The following is a 20,706-nucleotide window of genomic DNA, read 5'->3' as shown; positions in this document are numbered from 1 at the left end:
ATGGAGATCCTGGGAATACCTGACCCAACCAACTTCCTCTCAGTAGAGGAGACTGTGACTGTGGTCTTCTGCTCTCTTGCAGCAATTGTCATACACTTTTTCAGTTTTGGAAAACTGAACAAATTTGTAGAGGTGAAGTTTGAAGGGTGTTATAAAGAACCGGAATAACATTTCATAAATGATAAAAAAGAGGCAATTAAAAGCACTGATCAGTGGTCTCTTCAGGATTTAAACTGTGTTTAGTCTATGTTGCTGACAGAATTTATGGAAATGTGCAAATAATTCCCATTTGTAGCATAAAAAGTCTTCATCCATCTCTGTGTAATTGGCACACTCAAGTAAATAATCTTCTCAGCTGGGAATTCTCCAGAATCTCAATCTATAAATTCACTGAATCAGGTCCTGCTCCTGGCTTTGAGCATGTAACTAGTCCAGAAACAGGCTCTGTCTTACACTTCTCTTTAAAAACAGCATCTTGCTTTCTAAGGCCTAGAAATAGGAGCCTTCAGGAAGTCATTTAAATATCTCTGACATCTTCGCTTATATCCCAGCAAAAGTCTACACTCTGTGGTTTACATTTCACTTCACAGCTCTTTAGGGGCATGAAGGGCATGCACTATAAACATACAGAAATTCAATGATTTTGCAAGAAGATGTAAATACGTTGCTTTTGCTTGAATAAATTTCACAGAATCAGAGAATGGCCGAGGCTGGAAGGGACCTCTGAAGATCATCCAGTCCAACCCCCTTGCTGAGCAGGATCACCTAGAACACACTGTGCTGGATGTCATCCAGGCAGGTTCTGAATATCTCCAGAGAAGGAGACTCTGCAACCTCTCTGGGCAACCTGTTCCTGTGCTCTGTCACCCTCACAGTAAAGAAGTACCCTCTCAGTGCTTCAGTTTGTACCCATTGCCTCTTGTTGTCTTGCTGGGCACAACTGAAAAGACACTGGCTCCATTCTCTTGACATCCTCCCCTCAGATATGTATACACATTGATGAGGTCTCCCCTCAGTCTTCTCTTTTCCAAGCTAAACAGACCCAGGTCTCTCAGCCTGTCCTCATACAACACGTGCTCCGGTCTTCTGAGGTACCTTTACAGGTATGTTACTGCTTCAGGTTTCTTGCCAAGTGGAAACAGCTCCGTTGGCTAGGGCTGCAAAGTTTTGGGGATGTACAGACACAATCTCAGCAGTTCATGGCTTATGATATGAACCAGGAAATTATTTGAGCTGAAAGTGCATCACACGACTTCAGTAGTTCTCACAAGAATTCTGTGTCCCTCTTGAAACAAAAATTGTTGACCTCCTGTTCCCTCTTCCCACCTATAGCTTCTTCTTTCTCACTGATCATTGACATTTTCAAGTGTATGTCTCTTCACTGATATCTGATTTCTTTATTCTTTCAGGTTTTACTTTACTATTCCATGAAGAGAAGGTGGAAAGAGTTATTTCTCCTTTTTGCAGCTTTGCATGTTGGTACAGCTGTTACCAAGCTTTGCTAAGACTGACAAATGTCTATTTTTGGTCAGAGAAAAATATCTTCCTCACCTCATCTGAAAAAAAAGTTGTATTTCTTACACAAATGCAGTCATCTAGTAGCATAGGGACCTTCTTGATAGTAATGTTTCTGTTGCAATTAAAATTTTAAATTTCTGATTAGATGGATTACTCGTATAATCACAGAAAGTCCTGTCTTCACCAGCTGAGACTCATATTGTCATCTGGTCCTTCTACTTGCAAACCACATTTGTGTAAGAAATGCACTTAAACCCACTCTTCAATTTATGAATTTTCTACCGCATTTGACTTGTTTTATTTCCTCAAGTAATGTGGTTTGTGACACGGACTTTGCATGAAAGGCATTTCACTTCTCGCTTGGAAAAGCCCATTAAGTAAACTGTGCTGTGAGTAAACAAACCTCAGCTGCAAAAAAAAAAAAAAAAAAAAAAAAAAAAAAAAAAAAAAAAAGGCAGTAAACATAAAACCCAAAAGCAAGTACATCTGAGTGTGATTGATGTTTCTTTGAAGGCAGTTCTTAGCGATGTTTGCATAGTACACTTACCTGTGACAGCTGCCTTTTGCCATATGGCTACGCATTCAAGTTGGGTGAAATATTACAATGCACTAGCTATGGCAGTATTTCAGGGCACACTTGACAACATACTGAGGAAAACCAGGATGTCCTGTCAAACCAGATGGCAGTTTGATCTGGGGCTATTCTCTCAAGCGACTCTTTCATCAGAGATTAGGTCATCTAATTACAAAGTATACTGAAGCTAATTTGAATTACAAATTTAAAAGTAAATATCACTCTAAGTTAGAAGGGACTTCTGCAAGTCATGTAGTTCAACCCCACCGCCACATGAAGGAAAGCCAACCTTCAGGTTAGATCTGTTCTGTTAACTGTGATTCTTTACAGTACATAGATGGCTTGCAAAACTTTTCTCTTTGCTATTTTGTGAAGTACAAGAATATTGGCTTTAGTGGCAAATGGCATGTTTTTGTCAGGTGAAGGAAGAAATCTTGTAAGAAAAAATAACTGCACCCTTTCTTAAGGCAAACTTAGGTTTTATTCACTGGAGATCTATATATCTAAAAGGCATTTCCAACTACTCCCACTTGGTCGTGGTCAGAATTAGCTGGTAGAGTTTTCCTGCATGCAAGCTTGTATGTTTCAAGTGCCAAAATAGAATTCCTCTCCTACCCATGGTCTTTTTCCAAAGATATTAACAGTCTTAATGTCAGCCATATCTGTGTTACAGCAAATCAACTAGTTCAGTGATACTATGTCAGTGCCAGTACAAAAAAGAATGTGATAAAAAATGGAGAGCTGGTCTTACTCTCCTCTGTGCTTCTAATCACAGAACAAGCTGCAGCTCACAGACACTAAGACTGTTGCTGTGGTAGAAAAGCCCATACAAACCTAGTGCAAGTCCTGTGAAAAACAGCAGGTGAGGAATGGGCAGGAACTCTAGTCACCCAATTTGTCATTCATTTCTGTGCTAAAATGGCTAACATCTCACAGTAAAACAGGTTAGAGGATTGCAAAAGTAGTGTTCCTTGGCCAGGCAAGAAAAATTCAATAATTAAAAAATACTTTTTTTTTGCATACATGTTTGTGAAAAATGGTCATTATTAAAATTCAGCGATCTATCTATGATTTGAGGAATTCAAACCAATGAATGGTATTAACTTTCCACCAACTTTAACTGAACCCATACTTTTTTGCAGTACTCTATCATGCTATTGCTTATGATATTATCCTTGTTGGGGAGTAGACAGAATATATATTAAGAGAGATAATGGAATTGTCCCATGCAGGGCATCCACTACACCACTTTAAGATACCAGGTGAGAATAAGTTTTAAAGTCTATCCCTAGGGACCAATACTTGCATAGTATCTAAAAATTTCTCAGTGTTGGTCTAATACCAGTTCTTTACACTGTAAACTTCAAAACTGTGGGAAAAAAAAAAAAAAAAAAAAAAAAAAAAAAACCAAAACTCTTCAAACATTTTGCAGGCAGTTTATCTCTGTCCAAAAACTCTTGCTTCAGCTGATTCAAGATAACAAGCTTGTAAAACAGCAGCTGAAGCAGAAAGAACAGAGACTCATCACATGCACATCATATGCTCAGTGGCTTACAGTAAAAAACAACTCATGCATGAATTTGTAGACACATATAGATGGGTCAGGCAGCTGACAAGCTAACTTTCACTTATTAAGCTGTGAGAACCATCCTGATCTATTTTTCCTGTAGTTCATAGGTGTCCAGTGAGAGCCAGGCATTCTTAGGGGTATTACAGTAACTAATGGTATTGCTACTTTAATATGAAATGGAGTGGATACAACACAGGATTGTTGTGCAAAGCTGAGCTGCCTCTGCCTAGGGATGTCAAATGAAACCATTCAGTGTTAAGAATGTATCCCATTAAGAGAAAAAATAGGGTTGTGTTTGTTATGCCTGTAAAATGTGCAGAAAGTACTACCCATACGTGCTATTCTGCACCCACATCAAGGCAAAATTTATTCCCCAGAGTAACATGATATCAGGTTGACTTTCATTTCAAATAAGATCAATGGTTACCACCACAATGGTAATCACCATAATGGTTATCACCTAAGAGACAGAGGTGAGTGGAAGCAGGTTCCTGTGCAGTGCAGCAGGCAAACCCAGCAGGTGAGCCCTGGTGTCTTCTACACCACTGATGGGCTCTGGGACCCCAGCTGCCCTGAGTTGGAGGACCATCACTGCAGGAATGATAAACTCCCAGTTACCCCTGAACTTGTGCAGGATTTGGTGGTCCACCTGGAAGCGTACAGGTCCATGGGGCCTTGGATGTGTACAAGTCCATGGGATTCATCCCAGGCTACTCAGGGAACTGGCAGATGTCATCACGGGAATTCTCTTAATTATGTTTCAACATTCTTGGGAATCCAGAGAAGTCCAAGATGACTGAAAGCTGGAAAATGTGGTCCTGGTTTTGAAGAAGGACAAGAAAAAAATTCTGGCGATTACAGGCTGTTCCGTCTCACTTCCATGCCTGATAAAATCATGGAGAAGATTATTCTGGGAGTCACTGAAAAACACCTAAAGGACAATGCAGTCATTGGTCAGATCCAACACAGCTTCTCTAGCAGAAGGTCATGTCTAATAAGTTTAATTTCATTCTACAAGATCACCCAGCTAGTTGGCCAAAGGAAGCCAGCCAATGTAATCTTTCTGGATTTCAGTAAACCTTTCGATACTGTCTCTCACAGTATCTTTCTGGATGAAATGACCAGAATACCAGATAAAAGCATAATAAGATGGGTGAACAATTAATTGGCTGACAGGCCGGGTGTACAGATTTCTTGTAAATGGGGTTACATCAGGCTGGTGACCTGTCACTTGTGGCATTCCCCAGGGCTACATTTTAGGACCAGTCCTCTTCAATGTTTTCATTTTGGATGAAAATTTGGACTCCATGTCTATGGGGAAAAAAAAAAAAAGCAAGAAATGGAAAAATGTGGGAAAAAAAAAAAAAGCAGTCCTTCCAGGAGCACAACAGGCCAGAGTTTTCAGTGTGGCTAACAGAAGAGGTTTATGCTTCCCAGCAGAGCACAAACCCGGCATGGGGAGAAATCACCTGATCTTAAGCACTTCATTATTACTAGATGGTGCAAGTTAGGGCAGTCCCCAACCTGCTATACATTGCATGTGAAGCTAAGCACTGCTTCACAAAGCTGCTTCAGATTCTCTGACATCTATCTGATTTCATATGTCAGCAAGATCATGGCAAGCCTTTTGTAGATTCATCTTAGCTGAATCCAGTAGCTATAACTGTGTATTTGAAGATACAATACATAGATATCCAAGTAGATGTGATGTTAGTGAGATACTTTCTTTATTCTTTCTCAAGTAAAATCACTGGCAGCCTTGTTTTTATGAAATAACCTGTCATGGTGAAACAAAAGAGGTTATAAACGGTTATAAATGCTGTACTTCAGATCTCTTAGCAGCAGTAAGTCCACTTTGCGCTGGGGGAATTAGCTGCAAGTGGCACTGGAGAGGCAACTCCCATCTATACCAAAAGTGCTATGATGAAAACCTTAACGTTACTGATAAGATGACTTTTGCTGAAACAGCACTCTTCCAGGAGCAGAATAATGACAGAAATAGTTTCCATGTGAGCACCTCTCTTCAATCTTGTTATGCCTATCTTAGTAGAGAACACAGCTCACCAGAGCCTGTGCTCTTTGAAAAGAATATCCCAAATTCAACCCTGTGCCATTACTTTGTTATGTGATGACTATCTCAGATGAGAAGTTGTTGCATTTTTTGAAAGCTGGCATTTTAGAAGTTACACCCAGCATGCAATATATTCAGAGTTAAATAAGGCATTTTTAGGCATTCCTGTAATGGGAAGTAAAACAGGTAAGTGCCTGGAATGGAAAAGGCTCATCTTTTCCTCTAAGAAAAGTTAAAATTACTGTTTAAATATAATCTGCAGGGAAATCTGGCTGAACTTCATTTTCACTTTTGCTTCTAAATTCCTCCTGAAGAAAATTCTGTTGAGTAATCAACTCAGATGTAAAACTCCTTATTGTCATGCAGCTACAACATCACAGTTCATAGTTTTTAACCTGGCTTACTTATAGAGTTTTACATAGACTCTACATTAATATTTGCTTCCATGATATAATGTTGATTTAGTTTTTGTTTGTTTGTTTTGTATTTCTTATTTGTTTTTTAAAGTCTGTACTTTGACTTAACTTCAACCTCCCCTTGGTTTTGTGAAATATGTTCCATATATTGCCTTGCTGGTGGGCACTTGTGTTAATTCCCCGTGTAATATGTTAGGAGGTTTGGAAATGAGATACTTGCATATAAATGTCTCCACATTAAAGATGTTTAGACATAGGACAGCATGTACAGCTTTTATTCAAATTCCCACATTCATGAGACCGTACCAGTTAACAAAAGCATTCTTGAAAAAAAAAAATTCATTGAGCAACAATATGCCCAAACATAAAGTGAATCAAAGACAGAAAACCCTTTCCCAGTGGTAAACCATATTTAATAACAGCACAATTCTCAGTAAATTCAGGATACTCTATCTGAAGAAGCACAGCTGTCCATTAAACAAACTCCCACAAGTTCATTGTTCATCTGAAGCTAAAGTGCTGTAACATTCTTCTGAAGTCCTCAGAAGCAGATATAAAAAGTGCAAATTCCAGCATATGAGATGAGGAGCTCTCACAGACTCACACTCCCACTGTCTCCAGAATATGTGGCAGTTGACAAGTACGCAGCCTCAGTTTGAGGGCTATAGTCATCTCCTTAGAAAAAGAAGAAAAAGCATTACTTTTAAAATCTACAATAATACAAGCAAATAAATCACCTGATTTTAACAACCGAGTGATAAACACTGAGGACCCTACCGTAATTACATGCTAGTTCTGGGGATGCTGAAGTACAGCGACTCCTTAAAGCTGCTGTTAACTCCAAAGATATCCTGTTGCAATCATTTTAGAGGGAAGAACTCTCTCTAACCTGTGACCCAAATTCTGAATTTTCTATTATGTCAAAACTATCACTGACTATCATTCATGCAAATGAAATAACAAAACTGAAATCTGGTTAGACAGCATCCATGGGAATGCTTGTTAGTAAAATCTGTGCAGCTGAAGAAATGTTTGCAGAACTGGGATTTCAGTGATGAGGTAAAACAGTCTGGGTCTTCAGTGCTGGTACAGCTCAAGCTGTAAGTTAAAATGATAACATGAACAATCCTTGTTCCTGTAACCAAGGCCATGTGGGTCATTTCCAAGGCTCTCTGGTAAAGTATCTGTGGCTTTTGTGCTTCAACTGCATACTCATCATGGAAAAAAGGTTCTTTCCAGTGTTTCTTAAAAATATATGGTGCTGAGAAATATAAATGTTTGTGCAACACGCAGTAAGTCATATGACAAAGATTTTCGGTCATTAAAATGAAGAAGTAAAACAAAACCACAAAAAGCAGCTACCTCTCCTTTAATTTCTTCATTTCAGTAAGTGCTAAGAGGAGACCAATGCTTACAAAGCAAAAAAAAAAAAAAAAAAAAAAAAAAAAAAAAAAAAAAACCTACAACACAAAAAGCCACAGAAAGTCAGTCTGTGTTCAGACAACATGCACTGAAATTATGTCTGGGCATGCACCAGAGCTGTCCTCCAAAACTCTGCCAGCCTAGAGCTTACATTCATTTGCACATGGCCTGGTTCCACTGTAGTTTTACACCACCACACGGAAAGTGAAAAAGGGCCTTTGACTTCAGCAAGTCATAATTTGTGAACAGGTGAAAGTGCTTTTCTGAAAGTGTCATTTTCTGTATGAGATCTACTGATGCTGGTGGGTGGGATGGCTAGGGGCGAAAGGCATGCACCATGATTGAAGGTAAAGTGGAAGTCAGTGAAGATGTCATTCTCCATCTCCAATTCCCAGTTTTTATTTCTCCTACAAAGTTTTCTTTTTAACCTGGTGACTTTCCAATTTTATTTTATTTTATTTTATTTTTAGTAATGGGAAACAAGAGTGGCTTCTCAAGTAAATCCTGTTATTGGAAAAGCCCAAACCTCTCTGTGTGTCCAGAAACCACTTTGTGTTATTTCCTCAGGTCCTCTATCAGATGTATCACAGTTTTGCTCCTTACACAGTGGTAGGGTAGTCATTTGTCTTCCTGGAGTGTATCAGGAAGCCTTGGGGCAGTCCTAAATAGACATCCCTGGCGGTTGCAGCAAGGAATTACAGCTGTACCCGGTATCACTGTACCTGACAGTGACCACAGCCTCTCTCCTGACAATAAAATAATCTATCAGATTTCAAAATTTATAGTTAATAAATGTGATTTATATATGCAGGTGTTTTAAGAGCTTTCTTATATCGCTTTACAGATTTCTTTTTCTCTTTTATTTTTTTTCACCAGTTCAGTGTTAGTACAAGATAGTCACATGCATCCTGATGCTATTAGAAATTACCTTTCCTTTGCCATGTAATAATTCCTGGGTGTCTAGCAAAGTCACATACTAAGATGAGAAGTGGCTCAGAAGATCATCTAATGCTCCAGAGAAATCAGATGTCATTTTATTTACTGACAAAACTTGTGGCTTGAGCCAAAAGCATAACAGACAATTGCTACAAAAAAGCTTTATGCCTTCCAAAACAACCAGCTTTCCCTGTGCATCATACCCAGCTGAGAATACTGGAACAGCAATTATTGTACAGGGGTGTGCATGGCTACATATGCAAGCTATCAGCAGCAGGCAATAAACATTCATTATTTTTATATAGAATGTGAGAAGGTCATTAAGTTAGATTTATAATGTAAAGAGTATTGATAGTAGAGTTTTTTTTTTGTTGTTGTTTTTTTTTAAAAAAAAAAAAAAAAGTTTAAATTCAAAACTAGCCTCTATTTTGATGTCACATTATTTAAGTTGCAGTCTATAGATTTACATAGCTCTTACCTGTAAGGAAGAAAAAGCTGTAAGCATAAACATAAGAACATATGACTTACTGTTCTCATCTGTCAGGCTAGGGTTCAGTTTTCCTGTCTGTTGAAGTAAATGTAAACATATTTGTAAACAAAAAAAAAAAACCTTAAACATTTCAAATGGATGAAAAAAATATGTATCAGCAAACTATGTTTTTATAGCCCTCCTCACCCAAGACAGAACTTGCTTGTATCCTTTACAAAACTGTAGATGTTCAAATAAAAATATACATCCATACACCTTGTCTCACTTAAGCAAAAGGTGAGAAAAATAAAGCCCAACTCATATAAGGCAAGATCTCATTTTGGAACAGAGTTCCTCTAGAAAGAAAACATGGTCAAAGTCCAAGAAGCATTCCCAGGGTTATTAAAACTTCCAATTTCATTCACAGGAAAATAAAAAAATAAGAGAAAAATCCACTGTCTGAAGTAAAATGTACCTTTTTTTTGGCATGGCATTTCTTGAATGATTTTCTCTTTTGAAAGATTATTAAGGCAGAGAGAAGGACTGTTACTATCACACACGTGGCGATGATAAATAAGATCAGGGATTTTTGTCCACTATACAGTGTACTCAATAAAGCTGTCAAAATAAATAAATAAACAAACATGAAAAGAAAGTAAATTCATAACTTACAAAACAGGAATAGTTTATAAAGTTACCAATTCTGATTCTCCAAAGTCTTGCTCTGACTGAACATAGGATTCTTAACATGTATCAAAATGTGGTGTTCAACATTTTATGGATACTTTATTCTGCAATATTGCTATAAGAAGCTCTGAAATACATCTTTCATTTTCATGACATTTGAGCAAGCACTACTGCAATTTAGCTATACCCTATTTGAAGAATGATTAATTAGAAGTCTGGATCAGGAAAGATAGCCATGAAGATTAAAGAAATTAATGAGCAAAATAATGGGAGCCACCCTAAAACTAAAATACAGCAGAAAATGACTGGCTGTCTTTTGTGATGTGAGCTCATCTAGGTTTCAAAGACATAAATAACACTAACTTGTTTCCTTTCCAGATCATCAGTATTACATTGCTTGCTAGAATCAAATTCTAGTGATGGATAATAGGTCATTATGTATATAGCAAAGCACATAATCATTTTCAACACTCCCTCTCTCTCTCATACAAGTTCAAGGTGATATGAACCTAAAGTGGAAAAGTGAGCTGAAGTTTCTTCATTCACTTCTTTATTCCAAAAAATGCAGCTGTAGTTCTCACTCATGTTTGGCTTGAATGTGAGGATGCTGGTGACATTGTAGAGGCCATCTGTAGTCAGCGTGTAGGTGGTATTTGCAGACCCAGTGAGGCTGATGTTCTTCTCATTTTGCCAGAATACCTCCGCCAGAGGAAAGCCTTCTGACTGGCATATAAAAACAAACTTTGCTTCATCCCCTTTTCTCATCACTTGAGTGTTTATTATCCTGTAAGATGCTGCATAAGAACAAGTGGTGTGAAACTATTTTATGCAATGATATTAATTTTCCCACTTCACTTTCCCACCTTCCCTTTATTGTCATACTATATCTGTGTCTGTAACTGAAATGACAAAGGAAATTTTGTAGAACAACTCAGTAGTATCAGTTCAATCCTTCTCAGGCCCAGAGTGACAGGGCTTACTCCACTACTCTATCCAAGGCAGCAAATAACACTGAATTTGTATTTCATTACCACAGAAGAAATAAGTGAAATCTCATGGGGCCCTATTTCCCCATCCTGAATACACAAAATAGTAGTTGTAGTACAAAAGAAATCATTCAGGCCACTTTAAGAAAAAGGTTGTTTTTACTGTTTGTGCTTCCATGCTTTATAAACAAGCATATTTTCAGCATATGAGAACTTTGAATTTCTGTAAGATCAATTCAGGCCTTAAAAATGTCTGTGTCTGTTTTTGTGCTTGACAATGTTTGTTCTTTGATTGCTTGAATGGGAAATAAATGCTGCCTCATACCACACAGACATACAGCAATTGGTGGGAAATGCCAGAGGCCTTTTGAAGGACTGCTCTGCAATGCTATCCAGTCATGTATGGATTTATTACTAATGTCCTTTTGGCTTTGACAAACACACAAAATCACATGTACTTGTTCCTGGAGCCGCAGGCACTGTGGGAATTCCTAGACACTTGGGTATTTGCAGCAGGGCTCATAGGTGAACTAAAGCACATCTGAAAAATGCTTGGGAATGGCCAGAGGTGGCTTGACAGGGCAGTGGGGTGAGGGGACCACAGAATAGGGCATAGAGATAGATGGAGAGGCCCTCAGAGAAGCTCAGCTGCCATTGAACTAAAGGCTAGCTGTCACTGAGACAAGTGCTTTGGTGCACCTGGGAGCTGAGCACAGTATCTTGGTGAGAGACTTAGCCACGAATTCCTGCCATTTCTTGATTTCCTGCTAGTCTGTAGGAATTTAGTTGAGACATCTCAAATGAGTATGCACGCGCTGTCTTTCAACTGCTGTCTTTCAACTACTAACCTGTTACTTCCAAAGTAATGTACTTGTAGTCAGCGCCCTGGTAGTCAATAAGACAAAGGTATGATCCCGCATCTGTGATCTTGACGCTGGTGATTTGAAGAATAGCTCGTCCCGATTTCAATTCGTCATGTAACAGTGCTGCTCTTCCCATGTAATCGTGATGCTGAGATGGAGGGAGTGCTTTCCCCTTGTGAAGTGCATACACATCTCTTGATTCTGACTGACCTTGCCTCTTCTGCTCCCAGACAACACTTAAGAGTCCCAGGTTCAACGAGCTGTTCACAGGGAATCTGCATTCCATGGTCACATTGCTCCCAAATGCAGCAACGTACAGCTGCTGAGGAACTTCAACTGTAAATAAACCTAAGGTAGGAAAAGAAAACAGGTTTTGTTTGCTGTACATTCTGATTTTTTTTTAAGCTTGGGCAAGCAGTTTTCATACAGTTGGGCATATAGTCACTAGTTTGAAAGTTTTAAACATTTTTGTTCCTATTCACACTAGCATTTTTACCATGTCAGTTGTATCTATAGAAAAGCATCTCCATTCTCTACTGCTTACAGAGTCTGAAGGATAAGGATAAGAAAAGCTTTTTTTTTTTTTTTTTCACATTTTAGAATTAATTTAAGGCTGAGTCAGTGATTACACACTAAGCATTTTTCTGAAATTAAATCTGTATCTGTATGTTCTTGTAAGTCCTTATAAAAGTGGCAATTAATTATTTAAACACTAAGCTTAGTTTTGTTACTCATTAAAAAGTGAAAATCCAGTATAACTCCTGAGAAACACATACATTTGCATGAGGTAAGTAAGTGTAACATGCAAGAATTGCTACGCAGAAACTGTGGTCTTCCACAAGTGTGAGACCACGTGAATATCATTTGATCCCATGCAACCTTAGAAATGTACAACAGTATTACAAAAACATGCCAAAACAATCTTCCTAGCTGTTCACCAAACCTGAAATTCATATTGTTATGAATTGTTTATCATTTTGAAGTGTACTTGATAAAAGAAAGCTATTTATAATCCATTCCATATACCTTGTTACTACCTTCTATATTGGATTTACCAGATATTGGTATATTTAATTCAGAAACACTTGGTCATACTGACAATGACATTCAAAAGAGAAGTTCATGCACCTGCTCATGCATTTATTGATTTTTAATCATCTGTTTGTGAAATACTTACGGAGAAAGCTTCAATTCCTTTAAACAATGCTTATTCTTTTTAATACAACAGTATTTAATACAGTTGATACACTGTTTAATACAAAAGAAAAATCATATAAAGAATTGCCAAGCTTTACCCATTTTAAATTGTTATTTGTCATTTTGTGTCTGCACAGAACGTATGAGTTCACTAACCTAAGTGAAGTTAAATAAGGAGTATACATGTACATTGCCATGTATCTGTCTCAAGATGATTAGAAAGAAAAAGAAAGAAGAAGACTTATCCCTAGTAATTATAATAATACCGATTTTTTTATTGAATACAAAGTGTGCAGATGGGGAACAGAGCAGTCTCTTGTTGATTACAGCTGGCCTCAGGCTGGGAACCTGCAGCTCTCTTCTTGCAATTCCCCATTTTGCACTGCCACATCACCAGGAATCCACTTCACTTCAAAAGGAATCCCGTTTACTCTGCAAACTCCTTTGTGCACAGTGGCCACCCAGGGGACAGGTACAGAATTATTGCAATTTTATATGCAGTGCTCCTCAGTTATTTTTCTCCCCCCGTGGTCCCCTTGTGGGTTTTAGTCAAGCTGCTCCTGCTACAGGGACAGATGAATAAGGTTGTTGTAGTTTGCAATTGGCTTAAGATGCTTTCTTATTATCTTTCTCACAGCCATGTAATTCAGGACACCCACTGCCAACACACCATGCTTCCAAGAAGCATGATCATGGAAAGTGATGGACATTTGTCCTGTGCTCAGTGCTTACCCAATGCCTTCTCTGAGGCATTGCAAAGCAGAGGCTCCGGATGCCACCAGCCATTCACATAGTTATCGCTGGAGGTGTTGCATCCCACACTCTGAGGGGTCAACAGTGTCATCACATTGGTCCTAGAGATGAGATTGGAAGGCAGTCTAGTTCCTCTCACCTGAAACCACCCAGAGCTGCATTTCCAGCAACAGCAGTGTCAGGATTTGGAACATTTTCTCAGGTGGATCTGAAATAAAAGAATTGCAGCTTTACAACAGCTACCTTCTCTTGCAGAGAACTAGAATGCTGCCACTAAAAGCCTTTCAACCCTTCAGAGCACCTCACAGCTATTAAAAACAAAACAAACAAACAAAAAAACAACCTACCACTAGAAAAAAAGGAAAATCCTGATTAAAATAACCCATTCTCACACACAGAATACGAACCACTGAGTTATATCAGTGAAGGGAGAAAAAACACTTCTACAACTTTATCCTTGAGATTTTCAAAATATCTGGATCTTGCAAACAGACTTAAATAATCTGATGGGGTAGAACTTTTACAACAGCTTCATGAGCTTCACATAGATTCTGTACCTATGAATAATAGAAGCAATTGCATTTGGCTTCTCACATGTCAGGGCATTATAAACACACACAAGCAGACTTATTTAACTGCCTGTACTAATTCATGATCTAGCTTACAGATCACCTGATCTAGCTTAAAAAAAGACCACTGATCCTGATTTTGTTTCATCTCTGTTTCGCATACTTCATTGAGTATACCTGTTATCTGGGTTTGTTATCTGAGTTCTTTAACCTCACAACCAGCAGATATCTCACATTCAACATGTGGTGCTGGTAATCTCAGGGCGGGGTAAATTAAAGCTTGCTTCAGGTTTCAGGGCTTTTGCACATGGTAGTGCCTGGCATGTATGAAGTACCTTGCATTGCTTACAGTAAACCAACAGCCTTTAAAGGAGAAAGTCCAGTCTTACAGTTAGTGTCTTCCTTTTCCAGTAACAAGGAAAATACTGTTAGAACTTTTGTATACAAATCAACGTAACTAAAACAAAAACAATCAAACAAGAAAACCTAGGGATAATTGTTACTGAAGAGACAATAGAGAAGAATGAAGAATTACTTTTAACAAACAAGCTCTAGTATTGTAGTCTGAAAAATCTCTTTTCTTCTTCAGAAAAATAAAATAAAATAAAATAAAATAAAATAAAATAAAATAAAATAAAATAAAATAAAATAAAATAAAATAAAATAAAAAAATCTTTCTGGATATCTCTGAAACAGATCCAGAAAACAGCATAAGGAAGTAAAGAAGAGAAGGAACAATTTTAGACTTCCCCAGAGCTTACTGGAGAAGGTTTTAGATTTTACTTCCCTGTTCACTTGCAACTCAGCTTGAAACATTCTGGCTCTGATTTTCTCAGGTACTGCATTTCTCTGATTGCTTCCACCTTTGAGTTCTCAGTACCTCAAGGTTTTATCAAAGTTAGAAACTGATATTAGGGAACTTTTCCTGGAAATAGAGACTTTAAGCTTTTGATACCACAAAGGTGGATGGACAACTGTAGAAAGCAGATTAATTCATGTAAATGAAAGGACTAATCAGAGGACTAAGATGGCATTATTCAATGTGTGATAGATCATTATAATTTTAGTTGTATGAGCAAGGAGTTGATAAGTAGTATCAGCATTAATTTACATTTCTTGAATGCAGAAACAAAGATCCTGTAGTGCCCTTAGAGCTGGGTTAAATTTCACTTATTTAGAACTACACAGAAATTTACCACCCTCAATCTCCTGCTATACTCACACACAAACCTACCTAGAAGCAGGTGAACGCAGGGGGAAGAAGTGAATGAAGAATTGAAGAGTATCTCACGCTAATGTTTGGATCCTTGACTTAGCCTTGTGTGGGATACTTACGGTGAACCTGCTCTCTTTTTATACCTCTGGGTACACTGAAGGTGAAAAGCACAGATCTGGTATAAAATAGTGGATCAGACTTTTTAAAATACATGTTACTGAGAGTAGTAGGATAGAACAAAAAATAAAGGAATACATAACTAAACACCAGCAGATGGAAATCATATTTTTTTTTTTTTATCAAATAAGAATAAGTCTTGCGAGACCAGAAGGATTAGTGTGAGAATAGCATAACACACACCATAGATAAGTAGGAGAACCCAAAGAGAGAAATTTGTTTTCATTTGTTATACTGAAAGCATAGCCCTGGAATGCTTGTGGGAATCTGCAAGAATCTGCACTAGAAACCACCTTTTGTTATTTCTGTGATCTTACTAGCAGGCATCAACCTGTTGCACTACCTCAGTGCAATCTACCTGTGCAAACTAATACTGTAGCTGCACCAGGCATCCTGACACACCCTCATTAAAAAAAGTCTCCACCAGTTACTGGAAAGTATTTTTATCTGAGCTGACTGTATCAGCCATTCATTCTGTTGCACAACAGCAATCAATGTTTGCCTATCTTTTGTAAAATGTACAGCTTGTCGTGTCATGCAATGGTCTCTGTACACAACTATCATAACAGGTACACATGCAACACTTGCTTTCAGATGGCTACAGCATTTCCTTTTAGCAAAAGACCATTTATAAAGCATATTCATCATCTGTCTGTTACAACTTCATAGAGATACAACACATAAAAGTTGCGCCCTAAAAACCAGCAACTACTGGTTCTGGATTTGGAATCCACATATGAGAACATGAGGAAGTTGTGTGACATTTCAACAGCAATTCAGATCCTCTCAGTAAATGAATTTCCCAGACCAATCTGCAGAAGAAAAAGCAAGTTTTCACACAGTGCTGTGTGATTGTGAAAATGAAGGTGAGGAAAGCTTTGAGTTTTGAGGTTATGTAAACCATAGCACCACACATCTAAAAACTATCATGGCTTTTTATGACTTGTAACAGTTCCAGTTGAGTGGGAACAGTGAAAACAAAGTCATGGCAATATGAATGGGAAAATGGAGAAATCTAATCTCTTTCTATATAGCTTTTTATATCACTGAAAGTACTAAGTTGAAACCCATTCTTTACTTTTCTTGGTCCAAAATGAACATATTCTGATAAATTTTCTTACTGAGTGCTGAGTGAAGTCCTGAGGGAGGTTACAATAAATTGCTAAAATCCCACCACTAGGTCAAAAGTATGATAGGTATAGGTTTCCTCCTTTTGATTTGCTTGATCATGCCTATAACTTGAGTCTTAGCCCCAGCTGACATACCCCCAGGGATCATAACACTTATCTCCAAAAACAGAAGTAATTTTTGGCCAAAGGAATACACCAGGTCACATAAAATCTGAAGCAGTTTCCCTAAATTTTCCAGGTAATGAGAAAGATGTTTCTTGTTCCATCAAAAATTTTAGACCCAACATTCCCATTTCAAATAGCGCAAGTTAGGTACTTTAGGCCACAATACTGTTTTCAACATGCTACTTCATTTTCTATATAGATTTCATTAATTTCTGTAGACAGGAAAAAAAGAAAAAAAAAAAAAAAAAAAAAGGTGCTTATCCTATGTATGTAGGCGTATGGTATAAAGATGCTCTTATGTGGCAGAAGAGGTAGCAAGAGGGGAACATCAAACTCTGATTCAGCCATGGAGCTACCAAGCAAAAACTGGGTACTTGCTTAATGTGGCTATGCTTTGTATAGATTTATTTGGCACATGTATGCCTCCTGGATATTATTCTGGGGAAACGCTCAATGTTGTTTTACACGCTTCTGTGTTTTATATGCTTTAGCAATCTTCCTTCCAGCCATCTCACATCTGCAAAAATTCATAAGCTTTTCCATGTCCTCATGAAATGACTAAACTTTTTTTTCCCGTTCAGTGAAGGATCCAGCTTCTGTGCCTTTAAGCTTGAAATCTCATTTAAAATAGTAATAAAGTCATTATTAGATACTCATATAAACTGCATCTGTTCTATATCTTACCAGCATACAGAATGTACTCTATTTCCATTTGAGGTATTTTGTTTAAAAAAATACTAGATCTTAATAAAGTAAAATACAACATTTGTTCAAAGTCTATTTCTTAGGCCTTTCCCATTAAGTCTCCCATCCTGTGGACTCAGACATCTACCCTCGTTCTCTGTAACCATCTCAACCACATGCCCTCTCACCTGTTGTTTGCTCTCAGCTGTTGCACCCTTATTGCAGTCCCTTATCTGCCTCACTATGCAGTCAAGCTACTACTAGCCCGTTGCTTCATCGCTGAAGTTCACATCACCTGTGACAGCCTATTTGCATCATTTCAGTCTGCTCTCCATCTCACTTCAGCTTTCAGGTGAGAGGATAACATTCTCAATTCCTTCTTTGTTGTTCTTTGCTGTTACTTTTCACTCTCACTGAATTGTTTACCATGTACCTATCACTACAATTGCAGTATATAAATTGCAAATACAACTAGTGCCTATTTTATCTGACATTTTTTTCCAATGTAAAATAGAGCAATACTAATAAAATCTCAAATTAAATAAGGAATTTCACTGATGTTAGGATAAGATTGGATTTAAATCTTTGTTAAATAAAATATCATTAATTACATTAAAACTAATGCAGATATGCATTCTAGAAAATATGTACCTTCCAGTTATTAGCAACATCACTGTACAATACAGGCTAACAGTTCAGTGTGATTTCCAGCTTTTCAAAAAGAGATACTTTTCCTGGGAATGCAGAATGTGAAACTCCACAGACATGTCATGTAATCAAAACAGCCCTGCAGATGCTAAGGGATTAATAACAACCAGAGGAAAGCAACCAAAAACATTCAGACAGAAATGTATACATTGTTTTTGTTTGTTTGTTTTTTCCTCCTTACAGCTCTCCCCTGATATTCAGAATGAAAGATTTACAAACAGCAACATCCCAGTTCATAAGTTATAGATGTTCACTAGCACCACTGCTCTGCCTTTGCTTTTGACAGTCAGAAGGCTGGAGACTCAGATTCAGTTTCTAAAACTCTTCCTTCTCTGAGGTCTGAAGTTACACAGACCCATGTTTAAGGTCTGGGACTTATCCAGTCTCTGGTTCAAAATCCACTCCCTGCAAATCATTTGAAAATGAAATTAATTTAAGCAAATCTTAAGAATATAGAGAAAATCTGCAGTTCATTAACTAGAAACAGAGTAAATATAGATTTGTATTTTATAAGTGTTATACTCACATGGGATATTTATGCAACCTTTGGAAGAATCAGAAGGCTCACATAACAGTGAAGACTGTCAAAGGTTTACAGACAAAGCAGCTGTATCCTGTTTGCTTGATAGCAATGGCTATTCATCCAGCTGTCATAACCATTTTAACATAAGCATCAACAATGAAGCTTGTGTTCTTATTCAAGCTTTATGCCACAAAGCAAGTGACTATGTTAAAAGGAAACCACCAAGCTTCTTAGGAATTTATGAGCAGTTCCAGTTTCATTTTGATTTTGATACTTCATTATGAAAGTACTCTGAGTTCAATGCTGAGAACATGCATCCAAACAAGTTTATTCAAAGCATTATGCAGAGTTTATAGGCTCAAATTATGCTTTTAATTACACTCATATTTTTTTACTGGATTTACACCCACTTAGGGCAGTATACCGCCTTGGATTTTGAACTTGCATTTACTAGGATTGTTCTGCATTCCTGAAACCACCAAGTTATATTATCTTAATTTTTACCAGAATAATTTTTAAAAACTTCCTCAAGGGATTGTCTAACTTTTTTAGAATATATTTGCTGTTCATTTTCATCCATTTTCATCTATATTCCCATCTATAAAAAAGCAACCTTTCACAATGAAGCTAATCAATTAGCTTAGTTGTAGAACCTCCATCCTTAAAAATATACAAAACTTGACAGAACGAAGCCCTATTAATTGGATTTAGCAAGTCCTGTCTGTAGAGGGTTTATGTGGCAAGGTTTTGGTAGCGGAAGGCTGTAGTGGTGGCTTCTGTGAGAAGACCCCAGAAGCTGCCCCATATCAGACAAGGGCCATTTTCAGCTGGGGCCAAAGGGACCCGCCACTGCTCAGAGCAGAGCCAGTAAGCACTGTTGTTTGTGCCTCTGTGAAAGCAGATATAAGAAAGGTAAGAAAAACAAAAATGTCACACAACAGCAGCTGGGAGAGCGAGGAGTAAGAAACATCCCTGCAGCCCCCCAGGTCAGTGCAGTAGGAGGGCAGGAGGTGCTCCAGGCAGGCAGCAGCAATTCCCCTGCGGCCTGTGGAGAGGGCCCTGGTGGAGCAGGCTGTCCCCCTGCAGCCCATGGGTCCCCCATGGAGCAGATCTCCACGCTGCAGCCCCCCCATGGGTGGAGGAGCCCCTGGGGAGCAGGTGGATGTGGCCTGGAGGAGGCTGTGGCCCATGGAGAGCCCCCACAGGAGCAGGCCCCGGGCCGGAGCTGCAGCCCGTGGAGAGGAGCCCACGCAGGAGCAGGGGGTCTGGGGGGAGCTGCCGCCCAGCCGTGGGGGACCCGTGCTGGAGCAGTTTGCTCCTGGGGGATTGACCCCGTGGGACGGAGCCGTGTGGGAGCAGTGCTTGGAGAGCTGCTGCCTGTGGGCAGCAGGCTCAGTTCAGGAAGGACGGCATCCCATGGGAGGGACCCCATGGGGAGCAGGGGCAGAGAGGGACCTGTGAGGGAGTGGCGAAGATGAAGAGTTACAAACTGACTGCAGTCCCCATTCCCCCATTCCCCTGAGCTGCTTGGGAGGAGGAGGTAGAATAGGATGGAAGAAGGGAAGGTGGTTTTAGTTCATTTTCTTCATTTCTCACTTCTCTAGCTTGTTAGTAATAGGTAATTAATTTCTCTAATCTTCCTGTGCTGAGTCTGTTTTGTTCATCATGATAACTGCTGAGTGATATCCCTGTCCTTATCTGAACCCTTGAGTCCTTTTCATAGTATTGTCTCCCCCTTCCCCTTTGAGGAGATGCAGTGAGAGAGCTTGGCTGCCCAGCTGGGTAAAACCACCACACTGTCCAACATAAATTATTCTAAGATTCTGTTAAACCTAATCAAACTCACTGGGGGTGCATTGTACAGTTGTTTGGTACTATTTACCTCCATACTGCACTTCATCACTCTGTCTTTTAATTTATGACCATATCATGAGGTGGAGACGTAGAAGAGGATACAGTGGTCTCTTCCCAGGTTTCTCAGAAGCTTTGGTGCTACAGGTGTGTCACTTCATCTTCAGTCACTTTCTCATCACTTGAAAGAATTCTACTCCAGGTCAACACAAATAATAGCT

General features: G+C 38.7%; 1 protein-coding gene across 3 annotated transcripts; it reads right to left on the bottom strand.

The window, feature by feature from the left end:
- Nucleotides 1-6,537: 6,537 nt before the first annotated feature.
- LOC309890395 (programmed cell death 1 ligand 2-like) lies at nucleotides 6,538-18,800 on the bottom strand. 3 transcript variants are annotated; one of them, XM_082784199.1, is made up of 7 exons: nucleotides 18,638-18,800; nucleotides 13,602-13,670; nucleotides 11,498-11,860; nucleotides 10,173-10,457; nucleotides 9,452-9,594; nucleotides 9,036-9,072; nucleotides 6,538-6,824 (listed from the first exon to the last, which is right to left on the bottom strand). In XM_082784199.1, the coding sequence occupies exons 2-7, from the start codon at nucleotides 13,654-13,656 to the stop codon at nucleotides 6,742-6,744; spliced, it is 966 nt and encodes a 321-aa protein (XP_082640325.1). In that variant the 5' UTR covers nucleotides 13,657-13,670; nucleotides 18,638-18,800; the 3' UTR covers nucleotides 6,538-6,741. The 3 variants fall into 3 exon arrangements, with proteins under 3 accessions (XP_082640325.1, XP_082640326.1, XP_082640327.1); XM_082784200.1 differs by lacking the exon at nucleotides 18,638-18,800 and adding an exon at nucleotides 18,055-18,193; XM_082784201.1 differs by lacking the exon at nucleotides 13,602-13,670.
- Between the last annotated feature and the right edge of the window lie 1,906 nt (nucleotides 18,801-20,706).

The sequence above is a fragment of the Aythya marila genome, assembly GCF_965140915.1.
Source record: "Aythya marila genome assembly, chromosome: Z".
Taxonomy (NCBI): Eukaryota; Metazoa; Chordata; class Aves; order Anseriformes; family Anatidae; genus Aythya; species Aythya marila.
The sequence above is the reverse complement of the archived record's forward strand: the minus strand, read 5'-3'. Positions and strand labels throughout refer to the sequence as shown.

Coding starts and splice junctions, on each gene's coding strand:
- LOC309890395 (XM_082784199.1), bottom strand. CDS start 13,656: ATGTTCCAAATCCTGACACTGCTGTTGCTGGAAATGCAGCTCTGGGTG. Junction 10,458..11,497: donor CATTACTTTGGAAGTAACAG/GTTAGTAGTTGA, acceptor GTTCTTATGCAG/CATCTTACAGGATAATAAAC. Junction 9,595..10,172: donor AGCTCACTTTTCCACTTTAG/GTTCATATCACC, acceptor TTATTTTGACAG/CTTTATTGAGTACACTGTAT.